Source organism: Suricata suricatta, chromosome X (assembly GCF_006229205.1).
Source record: "Suricata suricatta isolate VVHF042 chromosome X, meerkat_22Aug2017_6uvM2_HiC, whole genome shotgun sequence".
NCBI lineage: Eukaryota > Metazoa > Chordata > Mammalia > Carnivora > Herpestidae > Suricata > Suricata suricatta.
The window spans coordinates 8,367,984-8,393,262 of NC_043717.1; the positions used below are offsets into that span (position 1 = coordinate 8,367,984).

At 41.1% G+C, this 25,279-nt stretch overlaps 1 protein-coding gene across 1 annotated transcript in view; it reads left to right on the plus strand.

Annotated features, from left to right (window-relative positions):
- Window positions 1-25,279, plus strand: part of FRMPD4 (FERM and PDZ domain containing 4) — a 793,887-nt gene that overhangs the window by 583,934 nt on the left and 184,674 nt on the right. Inside the window, exon 3 of the mRNA XM_029930629.1 lies at window positions 16,636-16,752. Coding sequence (XP_029786489.1) covers window positions 16,636-16,752 — 117 coding nt within the window. The remainder of the gene's footprint in view (window positions 1-16,635; window positions 16,753-25,279) is intronic.

Here is a 25,279-nt window from a genome sequence, read left to right on the forward strand (position 1 = left end):
TGATACAATATATTACTTGTTCATAATCTACAACACAGCCTGCTTAATACCTTTCCTTAAATTCCACCTCTATACTACAATATGCTTGAGGTCCATGCAAAAAAGTAGCTACCTTTTATGTAGGAAATGGATGATTAAGTCTTTGGTGTTGTTTTTAAGTGGGTCCCACACTCAGCATGGATCCCAAGTCAGGGCTTGAAGTCATGACCTTGAGATTAAGACCTGAGCTGAGATTGAGGTGGGCACTTAACTTGCTGAGCCACCCAGTCACTCAGCATCAGTGGAATTTAACAACTAAAACAGATGGACATAGGTGAAGAGGCGGAACAAAAAAAAGAGAGAGGGAAGCCAACCATCAGAGACTCTTTAAGTACAGAGATGTAGGGAAATGTGGGGGAAGGGGCAAATGGGTGATGGGCCTTAAGGAGGGTACTCGTTGGGATGAGCCCTGGATGTAGTATGTAAGTGATGAATTACTAAATTCCACTATATGTCAACTAATCAAAATATAAATAAAAACCTAAAGAAAAATTTTAAAATGTGTGTATGTCTCTTATGGGGCTTTTGTACATCTCATTCTAATATATATTTGGTGACCTTGGCACTGTGCAAACACTGAGAAACCTAATGAAATAATGTATTCCCCTTTGTTTTCTAAGCATACTGTTAAGGAAATAATTTTAATTTTCTGCACTTCACATCACATGCACGCTTGTTGCGTCTCCATTAATAGTTCAGGAAAATGAAGAGAAGCCACAGAAATGCGTTATGAATTCAGGGTTGTTTGGCGGGAACAGTAGTTATGTAAATACAGGAATAAAGGCTGCGCCCTCTGTATTAAATGCCTTTCAATGAAATGCCACCAGAAATCTTCCTAGAATTAGATGAACATAAAGTACACTAGGTTGACATGTTGTTTATAACTCTGGGGAAAGAAGTCTCACAGCACATTTCAGTGCGCCGGTGTCGTTAGGTGTACCTAAATGTGTTACCTAACCTTGTTACGAATGAAAGCAGGTATCAGATAAACACCTGTTCTTTAGGGATTATAATTCAGTGTAAATAAAGAAGTCTCTAGCAGACACTGAGATAGCAAACCAAAGTCAAGCATGTTTTTGATGGAAAATAGACTTACTTCAGCTCGGAAGATTAATGGCCTTTGGTAGTTTCGAATATGTGAATAAGTGTCAAACAACGGTAATGTTATTAGTTGTCATACACTTGGATATTAAAGCTATCTTATGACATCGCATTTGAAATCCCTAAAACAATCAGCCTGTGATACTGTTTATATAGGTCACAAAGGATCTTTAGTTGACTTCTGGAAAACAACCAACAGAGTGAGTTTTCCCATTATGGTGTTAGACTGCCTACATGTTGCATGCTTGAAATACCATTCATCCAGATAGCGGTCCTATTTATAAGACAAGATGGATGGTTCAGAGATTTAAAACTCCCCATAAATATTCAGGCATGTGATGGATTGAAGTATAAGATTTTATCTTTGGCTCAAATGCTATGTAAAATGGGAATCTTGTTCACTTTCTGTGACTGTTGAACTGTTGCCTGGGTGTGAAAACAGTTCTGTAGAATGTGTCTATATGGGTCTTGCACGATCCTGTTAAGGATTATGGCCTTTGAGAAGGAGGCCTTATTTTTTGAGGCTGAGCATTTGGGTAGTAAAGGAACCTCAGAAATCCTGTGATCCAGCACTTTTATTTTGTGAAGAAGAAAACTGAGGTGCAAATGTATGACTCTTTCATACAGTCACTGTAAATCAGATCAGCAGACTATGGCCTGTAGACCAAAAGTCAAGTTTTTTTTTTTTTTCTAAATAAAGTTTTATTGGAACATTGCCACTTCCATTAGTTACCTTAGTGTCTGGCTACGTAGACGTCATGGCAGAGTTCTGTAGGTACAACATAAACCCAGTTAACATATGACCCTTAAAGCTGAAAATATTTATGATCTGGGTTTTTAGATCAAAGTTTTCTCATCCCTGTTATCAATGGCCAATGTAGAACTTACTCTTTGGTCTTCCACGCTCGTGTTCTTTCATTTATATTCTTTCTTACTGTCCGTTCACAAATGGGCCATATGGAGTCATATCTGTTCCTTACTCTGTCTCTCACTTTCTTCTCAGTAATCTTTCCTTTTTATTTCTAATACTATTAAAGTGAGGATAACTTTAAATAACATTTTATTATCTTGGAATAATTTTAAAAACTAATGGAATCGGAGATAGCTAACAGATATGCTTTTAACATTCCATTCTAGAAGTCATAAAGTAAGGCGAAGAAGGTTAAGAAAACTAGAGTCCATAAAAGCAAATCCTTTATATGGTAATCTGTAAACATTAAAAACTGATCAAAAGATATGTGGATATCTTCAACAAACATTGAAAGGATAAGGTTCAGAATTGATAACTAACGTGGGAAATGTTTGAAGTTTTTATATACTGTTCATGAGGGTATTCAGATGGACGTCAGTTGGGTGTGGCTACGCTTGGTGAGTAGCATTATTAGGTGGTGAGTCATCTATTAAAATGTCAAATGCGGACATGAATCTGCCTCTCACATTGAGGAATGTTTGTAAAAGTGTTTTAACAGCACATTGGAAAATTTGATTAGGCCATTAGGCAGATTTTGCCAATGCTGGGTTTTATTAATTTGATAATCACTGTCAAGAGCTAGGACGATGCATTTGGTGAGTCCTCAGAGCATGCTTGCTTTCCATATAACAAGTGACAGCAAAAGACTGACCCCTCAATAACATAGGAAAAAAACATTTAGTTGTCAGTATGGGTGAAATAGTTGGCTTCTGGGCCAAAGGAGGGGTACAAGGAAGAGTTCCTTGTTTCCTGATGCTTGCATTTCCTAGCATGGGACTCCTATCTGAGGAGTTTCCATGAAAGGTCTGCACGCCTGGATCATCCTGAGCTTGTAATCTGTCGAGGTTGGGCGAGCTGTGATATTGCACGTCTCAGCCTGTGGTGTCCTCAATTCCATGTGGGGAAGCGTCCTACCTTCTTGTCACAGCTCTACTCCCACACTGTCACTGCCATGAAAGTCTTCAATGAAATGTTTTAAACGATTGAGGGATTCACTTTGAGTGTCATGGGGGCACTAGCTGCTTGAAATAGAGAAAAGTTCTAAAACTACTTTAATAACCCAAAGAGTAGGAATCCTGTATTCTAGCCTTGCTAATTACACACGGTGGATCACAGAGCCTTGGAGAGAGGAGTCTATGGCAGTGAATGGTTGTTAATTCCCTGGAATGACCTCTTTGTGTAGATGCTTAGCTTGTATCATGTCTTGTGTGTCTATTCGGAGTCTTCTGGTAATCCAGGTTGGCAGACCTTTCCCCAAGTCCTCAGACAAACCAAACTCTTACCTGCCTTTTCAAAAGATTCTTTTGCCACCTCAGATCGTTTCATTGAAGAGGAAGGACAATGGATAGATAGGTGTCCAGCATTCCTCAGGCAACGTGAACAGCCTAGCCAACCTGTGCCCTGGGTTCATAGCACATCGAGACACCTGTCAGAGGCTCTCTAGTTGACGTGGAATGTTCTTGATTTCCAAGCCCGTGTCGGGCCTCTGCTGTGTGCGGTTGCCATCCTCTTGTCTGTCTGCCATCATTGCCGTACAACATGCCGGGACCTCTGATTACTGACTGTATATTTTCCTCATCATACATTCTAGGACACTTTTGGCTCTGTCTTCTCTTTGCTGATGAGTTGGTACTTCATGTGCTCATTTTGAACTCTGCCTTTACAAAGTCGGAGGAGTCTTTGGGGCCCTTTCTGCCTTGTCCCCACCCCACACTAGTATCATGCTCTTGCAACATGGGTTCTACCAACTTATATGCCTGCTCAGTCAACTAACACTATTTGTCAGGCCACTAGCATTGCTCGGCACTTTGCCAACTTCGGGAATCTCATTTGTATCGAGTCTATTGTGTGATTTACAAACATTGGTCATCGTTGGTTTTTTCTGGTGCAAAAAGGCGGCATCATTTTTTTCTGGTTTCAAATTTATGATAAGTTTTCAACTTTAATCATGGTTTAATTAAGGGCTAGCATAACTAAATGGAAGGCATTTGGAGCTTGTTTGCATACTGAACTGAACAAAAAAAAATCCTATAAAAGGAGAAGCATCATTGGGGAAATGTAGGTATGGGATAATTACAATATTGGGTCAATATTCAATTTGAGTTTGATAGGGTATTGTGGTTTGAAAGTGTTTGTCCTTTTTCTTAAGAGATACATGCTACTGATTTTTGGGGGAAGTGTCCTGATATCTGTTATTTAATATCAAATAGTTCAAATAAACATTTCACATTTATAAAGCGAGGGGAGAGACAAAACAAATGTTGCAAAGTACAAATGACTGGTAAACCTATGTCATTGTTTCTGAGCCTCCACACTGTTGAATTTTGGGACCTAATTGTTTTTTACTGTAGAGGCCATATCAGCATCCTTGATCTCTACCCACTAGGTGCCAGTAGCATTCCACCACGCCCAGTTGTTGTGACCGAAAATGTCTCTATACATTGTCAAATGTCCACTTGGGGGCAAAATCGTCTCTTGTTGAGAGCCACTGCTCTAGAAGAAGATTCCAAGGATGGCCAACTGTACGCTTTCTACTTTTCTCTGTGATTGGAATTTCTCAGAATGCTAAGTCAGGGATACAATCATGGTTGGGACTAGATGCTCACCATCAATGAAGGGCCATTTCCTTCTAAGGGAACCTGAACAGAAATAATGGAAACAAGTTCATATGAATCAAGGCCTAATAATTTAACATCAGTAAACTTTAGATTTAAACCATTTGCTTCCCACTTGGGTCCTCTGAATTGCGGTGTCGTCTTTACAAAAACAGGAGGCTTTTCAAGCATGTCAAGGTATGAAGTGGCTGTCGATTATAAGGTGTTCCATTCCGAGCCCTCGCGTCTTTCTCTTGTAATCCTGGGCCCTCCTGGGCACACAATGTGTTGCTTGTTCTGAAGGATGCTACACAGTTGGCTGTGATTCATTCATTTGTTTGTTCAAACAAATGCTACCCTAAAATGGTTTCCATTTGCCAGATGATGCACTGAATTCTTAGATAAAGGGAGGCTGTGGGTTTTGATGAAGTTTTGCAACGGAAAGGCTTGGTGACTATTGCAGACCAGGGTGGTGAGGGTTGTTGTTGGTCTAGGAGTCCCATGATTCCCTGTGTGTACATTCTCATCGTGCACAAATACATCTACCATCCATTCACCAACAGAAGGCAATATTAAGAGGTTGTGTTATTGCTTTCATGTGTTTATTTCTGTCCTCCAATAGCAATTGCGAAATTTCCCATTTCTGTACAATTTTGAAGCATGTAGTAAACGAGTGTAACAGGACAACTTGGATACCAGCTTGTTTAAGATGCAGTATGTATTGCATAACTACCATTGCCAAGGTCTGTGTGAATTCTAGGGATACAAAGATGAAGGAGATTCACCCCTGACCTTACGAAAATTACACTCGGTAAGGCAATATTAGAGATAAAGAAGAGATTATTCCTATTCAAGGTGTCAAGGCAAATGAGAAGAATTCAAGTTGCGATGAATATATTACAATGCAAGTGTTCGATTTTTTAAAATTGTATCGACTCTCAAGAGCCTATCATCTAGGAAGACATGTATTCGCACAGTTAGTGGTAATTCTATAGTGTATACGTGACCTGCATAGTGCAAACCATTATTCCCAATCATATGGGGATGGGAGATAAATCACTTTAGGGTAGGGGTATTCAGGGATTGCGTTATGCAGTTAGTGACATTTGAGATGAGTTTTGGAGGATGGATCAAGTTTTACAGGTCTGTGGAGTAATGGGGAGATGGAATAGAAGAAGAGTGTTGCAGCCCAAGGGCATAGCATGAACTATGTCTTGGACTAGGAACATGAAAAATACGTATGTTTGGGGGATGATTAGGTAAATTTGTTTAAAAGTCACACAATAACCTTATACAAATTTAATGTGATGCTAAGTTACCCAAAAAAGTATGATTAGATGATTGGGATGTTAATTTCCTGTATTGATGAGTCTTATTTTCAGCATCTGTTTTGTTCACTGATGCATTGTGAGTGCCCTGAACAGCCTGTGGCTTATACTAGATAATCAGTCATTATTAGCTATATGTGTCTATACGTCCAAGCGTAACCATGGTGCCCAATTTCACCACTCAGTCATTATATCCAGTCCTACATGGCTTAATGCCACTGTGTTTGTATCTAAACTCTATGGGTTAGCCTTATGTGGACTTTTTTAACTCCCTGATTTTGTTTTATTTATTTTTGAGAGAGAGAGAGGGGCAGAGCATGAGGTGGGGAGAAGCAGAGAGAGAGAGAGAGAGAGAGAGAGAAAGAGAGAGACAGAATCCAAAGACAGGTTCCAGGGTCCGAACTGTCAGCACAGAACTTGATACAAGGCTCGAACCCATGAACCATGAGATCATAACCCAAGCTGATGTTGGATGCTTAACTAACTGAGCAACCCAGGTACCCCTAACTCCCTGATTTTAGTGAAATGGTAGCAGGCTGTGTATCTTTCTTCATCTTGTCTGTATGTATTTTCTCCTTTAGGATCATTATAAAGCAACTCCTCCATCTTTGTTTTTTTACAGGTGCTAGGTATTTTACTGTGTGTTTGTGTCATCATTTTTTAATCCCTCCCATTCTGATGGGGCCCACAGGGTATCCACATTTGTAAGTTGGATAGAAACTGCTAAATTGTTCTCCATAGGGGATTGTTGAAATGAACTCTGAACAATATCTCATCATGCGTATTTCCTCACAGCCTCACCAACACCTTGTTTTCAAACTTTCAATACTGCCTTTCTTCAATTTCTTCCCTCAGCCCACCAGAAATCCATATGAAATCCTATAAGAAATTTCTCATTTTTTTCTGTAACATAAAATTTTGTTTACAGACATAATACCATTTTATTACAAGATGTAAGTAAAGACAAAAGCAGAGTATACCCACCCCCCACCTCTCAAAAAACACCTGAGTCTTGTAACTCATTGACAGCCACTGTGATCCCTCCTTCATACAGTTTTGTTTTGCTTCTATACATTTCCTATTCTGTTCACAGTATGGATCGTACTGTGAACCTTCCTTTTGTATCCAATTCTGTTCGTTTAGCTGTATGTCCGACAGCAATCAGTCTTCAAGTACAGTTTTGGTCTGTGGTTGAATGATATCCATTGTTGGTTTAGTCATCATGGTGGCAAAGAGCCCCTCTTCTTGGCCTGTCATGAGATTTAAAAAGGAATAACCTATGAAAGTTCCTAGAATCGTTCTTGCCTAACATCATTTACTTTTTTAAGTTTTATTTATTTATTTTTAATATAATTTATTCTCACATTGGTTTCCATACAACACTCAATGCTCATCCCAACAAGTGCCCTCCACAGTGCTCATCACCCACTTTCCCCTCTCCCCCACCCCCATCAACCCACAGTTTGTTCTCAGTATTTAAGAGTCTCTTATGGTTTGCCTCCCTCCCTCTCTGTTTTTCCCCTTCCCCTTTTCCATGGTCTTTGGATAAGTTTCTCAAAATCCACATATGAGTGAAAACATATTCACTCAGCACAATAACAGCATTTATTGGACTCGTTACCTCCCCCCTTTTCCCTGACACAGTGTTAAATGCCTGACCGCAGGGAGCCACAGTTTTAATACCTAAGATTCTGTGTTAGAAGCATCATGTACCTTGGTTTCCTCTTATTAATTCACTTCACAGTGAGTATCTCTTATTTGCAAGACACTAGTGTGAATAGAAGAGATAGAAGAGTGCGGGAGACCCCCTCACAGGCATGTGCCCAGCCCATGCCTATGTGATGTCATGTGCTTTCCTGGGAGATAGAACTCACCCTCCAAGGCAGAATAACAGCACTGGCACAAAAGTGGCTCCAATCTTGATTTGTTGACTGTTACCATCTATATCTCTGTATCGCCTCTCTGGGCATCCTTGGCCACTGTGTCCAGTCTGGATCTGCTTTATTTTGAATAGTACAGGGCTAATTGTAGTCAGCCTTCTCCAGTCACAGAATTAGAGAATTTCATGAGTGAATAGATACAAAAGGACTTTGCAAAAATCAGAAGTTTAACTCAAGGCGGACTTGCCATGTCCCCTTAGTGGCCACCACTCTGTACAATGTTTAGGGACGCTAGGTATGCATGACAGGTGAAAGTAATCAGAAAAACGTTTAAATCTGGTTATTCAAATATATATCCAAATGTCTTTGAACAGTGTTAACCTCCTGATTAATAATACTTCTTGAACTAAAATGACTTTGGAATGTATATATTTTTTCAGCTTAGGAGGTTTGACAATAACAATGGGTTTTTTTCTACCTGCTTTCTCCTTTTTCCTGTATTTTTTTAATATACCTTGTTAACACAGAAGAGAAATTTTATTAACGATTGGTAAGATGAGTTTTACCCCTGTCTGCATGGCTTTGATATTATTTTGAGGATGAATCAAGCTTTCAACACACACGCCGGCACCAGATACATCTACAAAAGTGCAGTTGGATGGAAAGCAGTTGCCCCGTGTGTGAGATTGTAATGCTATGATTTCTGCACTGAGGCCTGATTGAATGAAGAGACTTAGGTTCTGAGATAGCACACTCCAGCCTTATGCAGCAGCAAATATTTGGTGTGTCAAGAGCATGACTAACCGCAATGAGAAGACTTGTCCGGTCATTCCCTCCCTCGTCCACGGAGACAAGAACATTTATAGCACAGGGCCTGTCTAGTCCAGTTAGGGTACCTGAAGGCTGCCACCAAATGTGGAGCTTTCAAAATCCTCCTGGCACCATTCTTTCTTCAGTTATCTGCATTCCTCTTTACCTGCTTTACCTTCAACCATCTGGCCTGTCAGTGAGCAAAATACTTTGTATGTCACCTGCTTGCAAATCGTTAGGAGCTGAAGTTAGGAGTTCTGTAGATTTGAGGGGACTGTAACGCCACTAGTACTGAAAGCAATTGAAATGAGAAAATGCTTTATATTTTGTAACATCATCTGTAACACTATATAACCTTGGGATATTCTGGAAATAATTCTTGAGAGTCCAGAGAGATCAGGATGATCACATTCTGGGTCGCAATTTGATTTTGTCAGATTTTTGGAGTCATTATATGTCGAGGATGAATAACTGACTAGACGTGGCTTAGGTTTTACCACATCTGAAATGGACCTAATAATTACTTTCTCAATGACACTTTCAACGGATACAGGTTGTTTCTGGCCAGTGGTCCTAAATATTACCAGGCTTAGAAATGAGCCCGTAAGTCACACTTCAGTATGACACTGTGTAAGTAATATGGAACTTGGGGTGGGAACCCTGGGTTCAACATAGACACTGTCCTTACTAGCTGTGTCAAAGCAATACGATCACTGCATAGGGTGATTTTTCAGAGGCTGAACCTATCCTCCATCATTTCCATCCCTAGTACATTCCGTGAAAAATACACTGCTCACCACAGTGTTTGGTCTCCCTTCCAAATTGCTGTGCTTGATTCCCTCCAGTGAAGACAATCTGGTGACTCCATTGGATGTTGGGTGAGTTACACATCCTCTCTGAGCTCCATTTCTTCATCTTGAAAATAAAAATATTAATGCTTGAGGTGGGCATTTTGTTGCATGATGAAGCCGACTGGTGAGTATCAGAAGAAATTCTGTATATAGAAGTGCTGTTTAAAACTCCAAGGTCAAATCCAAAAATTACCTCTGTGGCAATGATAAGCGCTTATAACACAACAGCATTTGATGAAATCATTCTCAGTGAGTCAACGATGGTACCTTAGGACCTGGCATAAATTATTTATTGCATGGCATTACTGAAGGATGGATATTAGTATTTCTATTTTTACACATAGAACTAAAACCCAGAGAGGCCAACCACTTGGTTCCGTTGAGCCCAATCCATGAAGCTAGTCAGTGGCACACCTGGGGATTGAAGTCTTTCATTCTGATGGAAAGACACATTGCGCTTTTCTTAATTTGGCTTTAAGTGGAAACACTGAGGATTCTTGGGGTTTTTTTGTTCGTTTGGTTTTCAACCAAAGCATTCTGAGCACCAGGTATATATCAAATAATGTGTAAGAATTGCACATTTATCATTTTGTTTCCTTTTTTTGTGACAGTTTATTTTGAGAGGGAAAGAGAGAGAGAGAGAAGGAGTAGAGGAGGGGCAGAGAGGGAGAGAGAGAAAATCCCAAGAAGGCTCCCTACGGTCTGCACAGAGCCTGACGTGGGGCTCTAATTCACGAACCATGAGTTCATGACCTGAGCTGAAATCAAGAGTCAGATGCTTAACCAACTGAGCCACCCAGGCACCCCCATCATTTTGTTTCTTACTCACAACAAGTTCATAAGCTAAGCAGGGGCCCTGTTGTCAGTTTGTCTTTGTGTAGTAGAGTCTTGTGCACTCCGTGCCTTGTATGCACTACATGTCTCTGGCATCTCACCATGCCCCAGTTGTGACCATTTAAAATGTCTCCTAAACAATCTTCTTCCTGGTAGAAAACCCAGTCCTAGGTGAGAATCACTGAGAGAGACTAATTCTGTTTGACAGGTGTTGAAAATTAAGTCCAGTGAGTTTGTGTCCAGGGTCACCAAGCAAGTGAGTGGCACCATTAGAATCTGAGTCAGGACTTTGGAACTAGATCGCACCTTCCTTGTCACTGACATCATCCCCCTTCTCTGACATTGAGTTGTGTTTCTGGGAACTCAGGTCCCTGTATTGGCCTTCACTTGGTTTCTAAGAGCCTGCCTTCTCCTTAGACAGATTTGCCGTCAAGAATGGGTCCAGGGCCAGAGATGCGCCCGTGTACTTCATGGCTACTCTCACTTCACATCATCTGTGAAGATCTTTTTTGTCCAGGACATTTTCGTTCTGTTGCAAACAATAGATGTGAAAGGCACAAAGTTGCAAACCAGTTCAGTCATCGGTCGGGAATTTCTGGAGCGACTGAAATAGCCTTTGCAATGTAGGTCGCTATTTTTACGGCTGAGCTAAGTGTTTGAAAGTGGTTCACACAACCATGATCTCAGGTTGAAGCAACAGAACGTTGCGGTTACAAGAAATCTCAAGGCGTGGCCTGAGACCAGTGGAAACTGGCCCTCTGTACCCAGGATCACACACACAGCTGGGGTTACTGGTTCCCAGGCAAAATGTTCTGATGTTTTCGGCAGCTTTGAGAATAGCTGAACTCAACTCGTGACCTTGTAAGAGGGTATAACTTGTTTGATTCAGCCCCTTCTCACCCTGCTCTTGCCAGACTGGAAAAGAATAGAAGACTGAGCCTTTCACCCTTTTTCTATTTAGAGAGAGAATAAAGGCACCTATTCCTGCATAATGCCCCCCCCCCCCGTATTGTCTCGAGTGTTGGGTTGAGATGTAGCTAGCAGAGACTTTTTTGCACATACTGTACTGAGTGCCGTACAAAACGAATTTAAGGTTTTTCAAAGGATTGGGTTGTATGACCTCCACATACAGATTGGCTGGGACCAGGTACATTAGAGGTCAAGGAACTTGACCGGACAAGATTATGGAAAAGAAATGGCAGAATTTGGATTAAAAAGAGTCTGATCACAACCCCATGGTCCTCAATGTCACATGGGCACCAGCATTGCCTGGAGGCTCATTAAACAGGGGTTACTGGGTCAGTCCCATCATCTCAAAGGTTTCTGCTTCATCGTTCTTGGGTTGTGCCCACAAATTTGTGTTTGTAACAGATTTCTTGGTGCTGCTGTAAGGTCCAGTGTCTTGAGCGCCGCACCTTCCTGCTCTGATGCAAATAGAAATGGTGGAATTACCTTTACCAATGGGCAGCCATCTTGGGGTGAAATACCAATGCTTCCACCTCATCCTCTGATACTCTGACTCAGTTGGCTTGGCCTTGGTCCCAGGCATCTGGAGTTAACAAGTTTCACCACGTGATTCCAATGTGTAGCCGGGCTTCACATTGGAAACCACAGAGTTGGTCTGCACTGGGGAAATGTTAATGCGTTTGTGAACCATTTGAGGATTTTGATCAAATGCAAATTTCACATTACACAAAAAGCCAAAGAGATGCTTGTGCTGCTGGGTGTTTCCCAAACCTCATGGTTGCCAGTTGAATCTACAGGCTGTCCAGTTGAATCTGAATTTCCAGTAAACTCTGCAAATATTTTTTTCTGGTCAATATAACCCAAATATTGCATGAGTCATACTTATATTAAAAATTATTCTTTGGGGGGGTGCCTGGGTGGCTCAGTCGATTAAGTATCCGACTTCGGCTCAGGTCATGATCTCATGGTTCATGAGTTCAAGCCTCACGTTAGGCTCTGTGCTGACAGCTCAGAGCCTGGAGCCTGCTTCGGATTCTGTAACTCCCTTTCTCTCTGCTCCTCCCCCATTCATGCTCTGTCTCTCAAAAATAAATAAAAAACATTTTAAAAATTAAAAAGATATTCTTTGGGTTTTTGAAATTCATTTGAAATGGGCAATCCTACCCAAAAGATAAGAATTATGTGAATTGCTTCTTTCAACTCTCTCTCTCTCTCTCTCTCTCTCTCTCTCTCTTTTACTCATAGACTCCTCGTTCTAATCCAGACCTGCTGAAGCCTTATTTCTAGGATGTGGTAGTCTTTATAGTTATTAAGCACTTCAAGGTGATTCTTATCCACTAAATTTGAAAAATAGATACACTCTACTCCATCCCTACTTGTAATCCCCCAGAACCCCCCTGGCACATAAGAAGTGTGTTCTTTGCTTTGAGTGCAGGGAGCAAGCTGACTGTGCTTCTTACCACATCGTAGACTCTGTGATGGTAGGATTTGGTCCCACTACTAGATAAAGGCCAATCTTAAGGATTCTTGGTGGTGATATTTTAGTTCCATTGATAAGCTGTCCTCTTTGATTCTGTGAGAGAATCTGGGTCTCCACTCAATTGAGGGGCTAGTGTAGATTTGCTAGAGAAAATATAGGATTCCTGGTAAAATTTGAATTTCAGGTAAATGATGAATCAATTTCTTTAGTATTTGTATCCCCCAAATTACATATGAGATATCCATCCTTCTGTGAAAACATTGTCTATGCGAAATGCACACTGAACTCTGTGTCCTGTTTTCCCACTTGGCAAATCTGGCAACCCTAGGCTGGACGACATTCTTGCAAATGATCTGTCAAGCCAAGCTGCTGACCGTCCTCTGCAGTGATGGGAGCTTAACTTGAATAGCAGGTTCTTACTTCCAAAGCAGTCTTAGGACGTCATAAAAGTGGCCAAGAGGAACGTAGTGGCTGATAGGGAGTTGGACATGAAAAGTAAGACATTCTTCAAAGAGGAGAAATAACCAAGGGTGTCAGCGCCGGGGAAGGATGCCCAGGAGCTCCGAATAGACTCCCAAGGAGGTGGGCATGGGGAGTAAAGGGCATGTGCCCCACACGGGGACACAAAGTCAGCATTAATTCCCAAACTGAGGAGTTCTGTACAGAGCCGTATGGACATCGGTGTAATATGTGCATCAGACAGGCCTCCGGAGTAAGACAGGAAGTGAACTCTACTTTCACAAGCACTGGTGCTTCCACTGCTATGCAAAATGCCACCTCTTTGCACTCCTGGTAGTACAATCTATGTCTTTCATAGCAGTGTTGGGATGGGGACATTTGCGAGTGGTGCAAAATTTAGTGAGAACACAGAGGTTGGAGCCAGGAGAAGAGGTGCCCTGACCATCTCCCTCATAAACCGAGAGCAAACCAGAAGCTTCCAAGGCTAGACATTGCAGGATGGACCTCCTGCAACCCCACTCACAGAAGCTGGAGCCAAATCCCTCCATCATTGTTACTCTTCTTGATTTTTGTCGCAACTCTTAAGGTTAGATACTTAGAGTGGTATTTTTTTTGTTCCTTGTGTATTTGAATTTGCCAAGTTCTCCTAATTCCTTTCCAAGCCATTTATTTTATGTCATCGCAGCAACAGATAGACATACAGACGTGTCTGATTTTACTTCTGATATTTTGTTATATAGGCTGATGTCCCTCGAACCAAATTCGCATTTCTAGATTATTCCGGTATTAGCACTTCCTTTGGTGTTTTCTGATGAAAGGCTTTTTATTGAAAAATATCTTGGTGAACTGGTGTTCTGTGCCTCCTGATGAACATACTGTACAGGGCAGAATGTACCTACCTTATAATAAAATTCAGGCTGACTCTAGTGTGTCATAATACCGTATTTTTACATGTCAATTATATTAGGAAGTCTTCATGTCTTTCTTTTAGTGTTTTAGACTTTGGTGGGTATGACCAAGAAAAGAGAAGAATCCCTAAAAGTAAAGACAGTTTGTTTTGAATAGGTTCACTCCTTGGAGAATGATTACCATTGTGATACAGCGTATAAAGTAATCATCCAGAATAAATAGGTACATTGTCTGCTGTCTGTGTTGAGCACCTTTCACTAGAGTATTCTTTGTATCACATTTTACTGTGCCGGGCTTTTGGAAAACTTTTTAATAACAGAATGTGGCGAGTTTATGCCACTAAGGGCTTGTGTCCTTTGTCCAACCTTAGAAAGCATTCTAAATGTGTTCTCTGGTTCTTTAGTGAAATTGGCGTTTTTTGGTATTACCACAGGGTGGAAAATTTGTGTGTTCACTGGCTGCTGGTAACCAGCACATTTTTATAAAACCTCCAGAGGAAATTGCCACTGCTGAATTTTGCGCCAATAAGAGGAACAGAAACTGTGGTCTTGTCTTTTTCTTTTCATGGTCAAGGTGCAAGAAAGAATCCTATGATGGGATTCTAAATTTGCCAGACCTGTATTAGCTTTGTGAACTCTTGCTCACCACATTTCATGAAGAGTGTGGGAAAACTGAAAGGAAGGTTGATAAAAAGCAGAAAGTTGGTTTAAGTGATTCAATCAAGTTACTCCCTAGAAATCTTACAGGAAATGGGCTTCTTTCACCCGGGCCTGCAGAAGAGTCTGGTGCATGATCAGATGTCTGTATTAGGTGCGCAATCACAGTGAGTTGTCCTGTTTTCTGGGGAAGTAAAAGTTGCGTCCCCATAGAAAAAATGACACCCCCTACTTGCTCACTGTAGGAGAGCTGTCACATGCACACGTGCACGTCACAGGTATCATGCCTGGTGTCCCATAAGAGGCTCGCAGGTGCAGTCCCGAGATGCTGACTGTGAGGCCCTGGGAATCCCATCTCTGATTTCCCCCTACACAGGTTGACCTCAGTTTGCAACTTGGAAGTGCCCACATCGTATAGGCTGTCCAGGAAGGGAATTCACATGGCGTGGATGGACCAAGTGAGGAGGAGTGTTGGTCGATCCAAAAATGGCTCTGCATATTTATTCTCCATGGCTCTGCTCCAAAGCAGTTTTCCGTGTCCTTAAGAAAATGGTGGAAGCCCTGCGTGTCACAAGTGTTTGTCACATGCAGTTATTTCCCCTTCCCTTTTGCTTTTGGGAATGCAGCCTTCTAGAAAATTCTCCATAGCCTACCCTTCCCTTTTTCTGATGATTGAAATTTAAGGTTTGGACTGGAAAGTGTCAAAGCTAATGTGTGGATTTCCACTGCAACTTAAATGGAGAGTTTGTCTCTGGTTTTATGACTCACATTGACTGGAGTGTGGTTAATATGAGTGGAAATTTTGCACTTTGGTTAGAGGAGACTAGGAAACTGTGGCTTCCTGTTATTTGCTTAATATCCATAAAAACAGGGGCAGCTAAGTGGCCCAGTGGGTTAAGCATCCAACTTTGGCTCAGGTAATGAAACCATGGTTCGTGGGATCAAGCCCCGCATCGGGCTCTGTGGTGACAGCTCAGAGCTTAGAGCTGCTTTGGATTCTATGTCTCCCTCTCTGCCCCTTTTCCTACTCACACACTCTCTCTCTATCACTCTTAAAAATAAACATTAAAGGGACGCCTTGGCGGCTCAGTCAGTTAAGTATCCAACTTCAGCTCAGGTCATGATCTCACAGTTCATGGATTCGAGCCCCACATCAGGCTCTGTGCTGACAGCTAGCTCAGAGCCTGGGGCCTGTCTTTGGATTCTGTGTCTCCCTCTCTCTCTGACCCTCCCCTGCTAGCTCTCTCTCTCTCTCAAAAATAAAAATAAAACATTAAAAAAAATAAAAATAAATAAAATAAGCATTAAAAATTTTTTACGTATTCATAAAAAAAGTGCTTAAATGTATATATTTATATTGTGGCAGGTTAACTATTTATGTACCATGCTTCCTAATGTGACGTGCCATCAAGAGTGTAGAAAACTTCCGGTCAAAATGGCTAGTAGGTCCTTTGTAATGTTACTTCATCTTTCTGAGCCTTTTGTTGTTTCCTCATCTGTCAAATGGAATACGTGTGATTGAATACATGCATGTAGCTCATAGTGTGTCTGTGAGGAAGGAAAGAAGACAATGTTAAAGAACCTGATCAGCACGGTGCCTGTCACAAAAAGACTCTTTAGAATTATCCATTCAATAAGAAGAGAACACAGCCCACAGCTGAACGGAGCAAGTGCTGTGCTCCATCTGGGCTTTGTTTCCGAAGAAATGTTCACCTGTCAGGTGGAATGATGCTTTTCTTTTTGTCTCTTTGTTTCCAGCCACAGGACGAAGTCTTCAGTCTGGCCACCTCCCTCGGGAGCCTGGGGCTTGAACCAGGTACCCCCCTATGGATGGGAGATGACTGCAAACCGGGATGGCCGGGACTGCTTCATCAGGTAGGTAGAACTGATGCCATGAACAGTGAACTCTTTTGCTTTGTCTGTGTCTCTCTTGCAAGCCATGACTCAGTCAATTAACTTCAAATTAGGGTATGAAACATTGTAAGGCCATTGCTCAAGGCATCTTAATCGCCTGTGTCTTCTATGTGTTGTGACATGAGGTTGTTTCATATTTGGACGCGTGCCATGTGAGAGTAATAAGTAGGAGTATAGTAAGGGAACTCTGGGACAGAGAAAAGGTGTTCAGTAGTGAATCTGAGGCCAATTGTACTCATTGTCAGGCTAGAAGTAAAGTTTGACGTGGAGGAGGAGCTTTTCATTTGCTTTCTAGAAATGGTCAAGACAGAAATAGTACGGGCTCATTCAGATCTTAAAACATCAGCTACGAGAATTGTGTGCGTTACTGGTTGAGTATTAAGTTTCTCACACTAACACTGGCTAAGGTTTTGGAGTTTTGTGGTCCATTTTTTGATGTGTTCCATTGCATATAACATAATGGTAAATTTTATTTAACATCTTAACCATTTTTTGGTGTACCATTCTGTGATAATAGGTTCATTCAGAAGGTTGTACATTAACCCTGTCTGTTTCTAGAACTCTTTCATCATCCCCAACAGAAACTCTGTACCCATTAAATAATGTCCCATTCCCCTCCTTCAGCTTCTGGGAACCTTTGTACTACTTTCAGTCTCTCTGAATCTGCTTATTTTCTTTAGTTTTTTTTTTTTATATTTATTTTTGAGAGAGACAGAGAGAGAATGAGCAAGGGAGGGACCAAGAGAGGGAGACAGACTCTGAAGAAGGCTCCAGGCTCTGAGCTGCCAGCACAAAGCCTGACACGGGGCTCAAACCTATGAACCTCTAGATAGTGACCTGAGCTGAAGGTGGACATTCAACCAACTGAGCCATCCAGGCACCCCTGAATCTACCTATTATAGATACCTCATATAATGTTAAATCATAAAGTATTTGTTCTTTTGTGCATCGCTCATTTCACTTAGCATAATGCCCTCAACGTTCATCTATGGTGTCGTATATAGAATAATTGTATTCCTTTTCAAGGCTGAATGTTTTCTTTTGTGTGTATTCCACTGTATGGATACACCTGATTTGCTTAACCATTCATCTGTCAATGGAAATTTGGGTGGTGTCCACCTTTTGGCTCTTATGAATAATTCTACAGATGAACATTGCTTTATAAGTATCTGTTTGAGTCTCCGCTTAACATTCTTGTGGGTAGGGACCTAGCAGTGGGATGACGGGATCATAAGGTAATTCTGTGTTTACCTTTTGGAGGAACCACTAAACTATTTTGGAGGAATCAATCACTAAAGTTCTTTGGTTTTTTTTGAATTGTAGGAGATGAGTTCTTTTTTGCTTAATCCTGATCTTTATTTTTTAATTTATTTTTATTTTTATTTTTTCTCATTGTGATTTATTTATTTTTTAAATATGTATGTGTTTTTTATAGTTTATTGTCAAGTTGGTTTCCATGTAACACCCAGTGCTCTTCCCAAAAAGTGCCCTCCTCCATGCCCATCACCCATTTTCCCCTTTCCCTACTCCCCATCAACCCTCAGTTTGTTCTCAGTATTTAAGAGTCTCTTATGGTTTGCCTCCCTCCCTCTCCTTAACTGTTTTTCCCCTTTCCCTCCCCCATGGTCCTCTGTTAAGTTTCTCCTGTTCCACAAATGAGTGAAAACACATGGTATCTGTCCTTTTCTGCCTGACTTATTTTGCTTAGCATGACACCCTCGAGTTCCATCCATGTTGCCACAAATGGCCGGATTTCATTCTTTCTCATTGCCATGTGGTACTCCATTGTATATAGAAACCACATCTTCTTGACCCATTCGTCAGTTGATGGACATTTAGGCTCTTTCCATGATTTGGCTATTGTTGACAGTGCTGCTATGAACATTGGGGTCCATGTGCCCCTGTGCATCATTTGCCCTTGGGTAGATCCCCAGCAGTGCTATTGCTGGGTCATAAGGGAGTTCTATTGTTAATTTTTTGAGGAACCTCCACACAGTTTTCCAGAGTGGCTGCACCAATTTACATTCCCACCAACAGTGTAGGAGGGTGCCCGTTTCTCCACATCCTCGACAGCATCTGTAGTCTCCTGATTTGTTCATTTCAGCCACCCTGACCGGTGTGAAGTGGTATCTCAATGTGGTTTTGATTTGTATTTCCCTGATAATGAGTGATGCAGAGCATCGTTTCATGTGCCTATTGGCTATCTGCATGTCCTCTTTGGAGAAATGTCTGTTTATGTCTTCTGCCCATTTCTTCACGGGGTTATTTGATTTTTGGATGTGGAGTTTTATGAGTTCCTTGTAGATTTTGGATACTAGCCCTTTATCCTGTATGTCATTTGCAACTATCTTTTCCCATTCTGTTGGTTGCCTATTAGTTTTCTTGATTGTTTCCTTTGCCGTGCAGAAGCTTTTTATCCTGATGAGGTCCCAACAGTTCATTTTTGCTGTTGATTCCCTTGCCTTTGGGGATGTGTCGAGTAGGAAATTGCTGCGGCTGAGGTCAAGGAGGCTGTTTCCTACTTTCTCCTCTAGAGTTTTGATGGTTTCCTGTCTCACATTCAGCTCTTTCATCCATTTTGAGTTTACTTTTTTGTATGGTGTAAGCAAGTGGTCTTTCATTCCTCTGCACGTTGCCGTCCAGTTCTCCAGGCACCATCTGTTAAAGAGTCTGTCTTTTTTCCATTGGATACTTTTTTCTGCTTTGTCAAAGATTAATTGACCATACATTTGTGGGTCGAATTCTGGGTTCTCTATTCCATTCCATTGGTCTATGTGTCTGTTTTTGTGCCATATTTTTTAACGTACTTTATTGTCAGATTGGCTTACATACAACACCCAGTACTCACCACAAGTGCCCCCCTCCATGACTCATCACCCATTTTCCTTTTCCCCACCCTCGCATCTACCCTCAGTTTGTTCTCTGTATTTAAGAATCTCTTGTGGCTTGCCTCCCTCCTTCTCTGTTTGTAACTATTTTTCCCCTTGCCTTCCCCCATGGTCTTCTGTTAAGCTTCTCAAGATCCACATATGAGTGAAAACATATGACATCTGTCCTTCTCTGACGGACTCATTTCAGTCAGCCTAATACCTTCCAGTTCTATCCACGTTGCTGCAAATGACATGTATTCATTCTTTCTCATTGCCAAGTAGTCTGGATAAAGAAGATGTGGTTTATATATACAATGGAGATGAGTTCCTATATTGCACTTATAAAAGCAGACATCTGCCCTGCTTACTTTTACAACTCAAGTGAAATATACGTTTCCTTTAAGTTTTTTTTTTTTTTTTGAGAGAGAGAGAGATCAAGTGAGGGAGCGGCAGAGAGAGAGGGAGACAGAGCATCCCAATCAGGCTCCTCGCTGCCCGCATAAAGCCCAACACAGGGCTTCACCTCATGAACCGTAAAGTCATGACCCAAGCCAAAATTAAGAATCTGCCACTTAACTGACTGAGTCACCAAGGCACCCCAAATATTTTTAAATATGAGAATTTCAAAAATACATTTGGGATCATTAAGCATAGTTGCTCCTAACCTATCACAAATGAGCTGAGATTGGAGGCCAAAGGAAACTTTTTTAGACCATAGGCTGACCTCTTTGTTACAGTCAGTCTTATTGGGTTCTGACAAGCAGATCGAGTCAGCATGAAGGTGAGGGATCATGTCTATAAAGATAATAATATTTCCAACATTGTTTTGGGGAATTTGGTCTTTGGACAGCCTCGTACCTCCCAGTGATTATTGAAAGGTATCTACATGAAAAATGCACGAATGCTGTGGTCAGTTTTCCAGTCTCTGTGGTTGAAATCTCTCCTCTTTCTTGAATTTTTTGCAACGGGGAGAGGTGGTGTCTTCAGAGTACAATTCATTCAGAGTACAATACAAGGGGGCTTGCCTTCTGGGAAGATTGGAATTGGCCTTTAACAAGACCTTCATCAGGGAGCCTGTGGCAGTGGCCCTTTGGCTCTTCAAGACTATCCCGAGGATGTCCTTCCCTAGAAACTACACAGTAAATGGTCGTGGGAGTTGAATCTCCCATAAAGCTCAAAGATAGGAAAAAAGGCCAACAATTTTGCATATACCCTAGATTCTGAATTTCTCGCATTTCGTACAGTTCACCCAAGTCCCTCCTATTGCGGGAGAGATGATATTTTGTCATATCCTATTGTGCCATCTATTTTGTAACATATAAGTTTTTGTATTTGGCTCAGTTGAGGTGGCCTAGATGCTTGGACACCAGACAATAAAAATTTCTGCCATGGAAACGTACTTTATACAAGATACAGAGTATAAATGTACGCAAGTATATCTTAGACTTTTCCATTAAAAATGAATTTTGCTTTTTACCTAGATGGGTCTGGGCTCCCATACGTTCTGAACCATTACATCAATAGACATAAACCCAATCCAAGGCCTATTGATTATACAGTCCAGGCATCCCAGCTAGCTCTGGCCACATGCGTTTTCCTTGGTGGCATTGACATTTTCAAGGTCAAGCTCAGGTGTGAATTTGACATTTACACTGGCCCAATGCCAGCTGTTAAAACCTGTAAGAGCAAATGAGCAACTTAATGGAAGACACCTGCACTGATTACTAAATAGCAACTTTCAAAACCAATGTCACCAGTGTCGCTTTTTTAGTTGTCTAGGGTTTGTTTACCTGAAAAGTGAATTTCCATACTTCTCGCAGACTCATTGTCAAAAACAGTACTTCTTTCAAAAATATTTGCTCCTTCTTTATCACTAGTGAATTTTATAAATGAGAATCATTCTGGTGGTTTTTTTTTCTTATCCATTACAAAGAAATACTCTAATTATGAAAGTTTCTGGGGCACTCTGGTCTGCAGTTGGGAGTGTATCTCTACTCATTAGTTTTATAAGTTAAAAGAGTAATTTGAAAAGTAAACTGTGACTTAATTAGCACCTTTGCAGCTAATTTTTCACTCATTTACATATTCCCTTTGAAAGAGATTAGATGTCTTCCGTTTTTTATCTTAGGATCCACATGATAACCCACATCAGACAATTGGTTTTGATTAAGGTACAACTTCCTTCAAGTTATTAATAAAGCTCTGGAAAAAAACCGGGCTTCAAAGCTAGTTTCTTCTAGCTCAATAATGAGCTAGTTCTAGCAGGATGGTCTTTCAGAACACAGCCCAGGGAAGTTAATTGTGTTCACTTCATCTTCCCTTTCCCAGCCCCTATTATTTAGGGTATAGGACCAATAAGCTAAATTCCATGAGGAGTTGGTAATACATCGGGTTAATCGTTTTTTCAATGTCACTATGCACCTATGAATGTACATTTGTATCATATTATAGCATCTCCAGTTTAGTGGCTATCGATCTTGGCTGCCCATTGGAATAAATTGAGGAACGGTAGAAACTGCTGATAGCTGGTTGTCCGAGTCTGCTTGGGCCTTCAGAGTAAACACCACAGACTGGGTGGCTTCAACAGAGACATTTATTTGTCCACTTCTGGAGGCTTGGAAATCCAAGGTCAGCGTGCCAGCTTGGTTGGGTTCTTGGTAAGGGCCCTCCCCTTGGTTTGCCGATAGTTTCCTTTTTTCTGGACCCTCACAAGACTGTGAGACACAGAGAGAGGGCTCATGTCTCTAGGTCTCTTCTTAGAAGGGCACTAATCCTGTTGGGGATTAGGGTTTCGACAAACGGCATTTGGAGTAACACAAACGTTCAGTGACGATTCCTTGATCTTGGGTGGAGCCATGAAAGTTTCCAAAACTCCCCAGGTGATTCTAATGAATAGTAGTGGTTGCTGACATATAGCATTTTCCCATACATGACCTTATTTAATTAATGAATATTGATCTGATTTCCAGATGATAGAAGGGAGAATCAGACTAATTACATGTTGCTTTCCAAATTTTTTCATATGTATACCTAGTCATAACACATCGCATACTCAAATACACCAAACTCTGCATTAAAAAGGGACAACTTTTGTGGCTATTCTTAGACAAATATGAAATACATTGGTTTGAGCAACAGAGAATCTTGTTTAAGATACACGGGAAATGTAGGGGTGCCTGGGTGGCTCAGTCTGTTAAGGGTCCAACTCTTGGTTTCAGCTCAGGTCATGATCTCCCAATTCATGAGTTCAAGCCCCAAGCCAGGCTCTACATTGTTGGTGCAGAGCTTGCTTGGGGCTGACTAACTGACTCTCTCACTCTCTTGCTCTCCCTCTTGCTGGAGTCCAGCTCCAGCAGGTCCAGAGGTCCCTGAAAGGATGGACGGTGTCGGCACAAGAGAGTGATGAGAGAGCCACAGGTTTCATGATCACCAGGCAGGCATCTCCATTCAGTCTGCTTTGGTGTCTTTTTTATTGGTTAAGCAATAACATGACATCAGAAAATACAAATTGTTTACAGTTTCTAACTCTTAGCGATAAGGTGCTTTAATCATCAAAGGTGTACAGAAACAAGTCTTACAGAAGTATTTTTGTAGAACCATCCCAATTTATTCTTGGCATCAGTCCCCAAGATTAAGAAAGTAACAAACCTATCTTATTTTCTACAGGTTGGTTTTTGGCTGATAATTATGACTTTGTTTTTAATTAACAAGTTATTACCAAGTCATGTAATGCACTTATAGTAAGGTTAAGTAAATTTTATAACCAAGAGAACAAGAAGACGTTTTTAGTAAAAAACAGGATAACATACATATTATTTAAGTTAGTAATGCTAAAACTAAAACATAGGTTAACTTGAATATAGATAGGCTGGGAGTTATTATCTAGCTCATTAACCACAAAAGAAAGAATGTTTGTTAACAAGTTGCTAGAGAAAGCCCTTTCTTTGATCCAGGCACAATTGGGCCCTATGTGTGTTGGCCTTGCACCTGGGTTTCTAGTTTCTTATCCATCCTCATGGATGTACTGAAGTCAGTACAAGGGAGGGTGTTTGTGGCTCCAATTAGCAAAGGTATATGTGGCAAATTATGTCCGGTCCTAGTCTGTTTCTTATCTCTAAGTTAGGCTCTTCTTCTCCAGGCCAGAGTTAATTGTAATTCTTGTGTTCTTAGCACCCCCTTCCCTTATGTTTTGGGTCTGCAAGGCTCATTAGAAGAGCCTTTTGTCAAATATTCATAATGTTTTGATCTAAAATCTCTTATGCAGGGACAGGAAAATGCCTTTTCTTATGGGGTAACTGTGTGGGGAATATCAGTCTGATTTAGAACATTGTGAGGCCTAATCAATGACAGTGGTATCATTCCCAATATGAGCCAATAATAGAAGGAGATACCAGTTTCACTTCATTGCAGGAGCCGTGCAAACATCTGCCATTTCCTCACTGTGACTGTGTCACCCGGCACGGCCGATGCGGCTCCCAGCACCCTCTCTCTGCCCTTCCACCACCCCTTAAAATAAATAAACTTTCAAAAAAGCCATCTTGAGAGATGTAAAAGAAAACTTTCTTAGTTGCTTATTATTACCATATAAGAGAGAGAGCAAAGCAGGGGAATGGAGAGAGACAGATGGGAAGAGAGAAACTGGATCAAAAGGAAAGAGTCTCAGGACAGCGTCCTGTTAAAAATTGGGTGAGAGAGGGAGAGATGGATGGAAAGAGAAAGAATTTCAGAGAAAATGAGGCACTCTGAGATGTTAGCTATAGGAACATCATCAATAAATACGTCTGCAGTTGTGGATGTAGGTGGATATAGATTATAGTTGTAGATGTAAATATAGATATTCATGTAGTTGCTGATACAGATGTATAGAGATACAGGATATCGTTGTGGATATAGATCTAAATGGATATAGAATATGGGCATAGACGATACACATGTGTGGATATAGAGGCACACACCTGTGTCTGCACAGAAGCGCCCCAGTTTATGAGTATTGTTCTGATATGATTACTGAGAACATATCCTTTTGCTCTAAATATACTCTCATTTGGATGAACCAAGTTTAGAAAATTCTTGGGAGACCGAAGGTTTCATGAAACCTTGACACCTAACCTGTGAGATAGTGAAGGTACATTGAGGAATCTACTTTTACAAAAAAAAGGTGAGTTTCATGGGAAGCAGGGTTGCCACATCCCGTGTTTATCAACCAGCCTTTGGTCCCCATCATCAGACTATGAGACCTCGGTTGTTTTGGCTTTTTAATGGACTCCAATCCATGTTAAACCTCCCATTATATATATATATATATAATATATATATATATCACCACCCCTAAGATTACCTAGCCCTATCAATGTGTATTCAGCTCAGCTCACCTCAGTCTTTCCCTGTCATACCTCCCCCACTGAGCATCTTTAGTAATGGCTATCAGCCTCTTTGTCTGGCCACGTACTTCCTATAAAAACACTCCATGGCCCACCCAACATAAATCCACCAAACATATATTGAACACTACTATATGCTGAAGATTCCAAGATTAGTAAGACAATTTCTTAGCTTCCCGGATCTTAAGAGTACGATGGACATGATGGGCCTCCAATCATTCTCAACTGAGCAAGGTC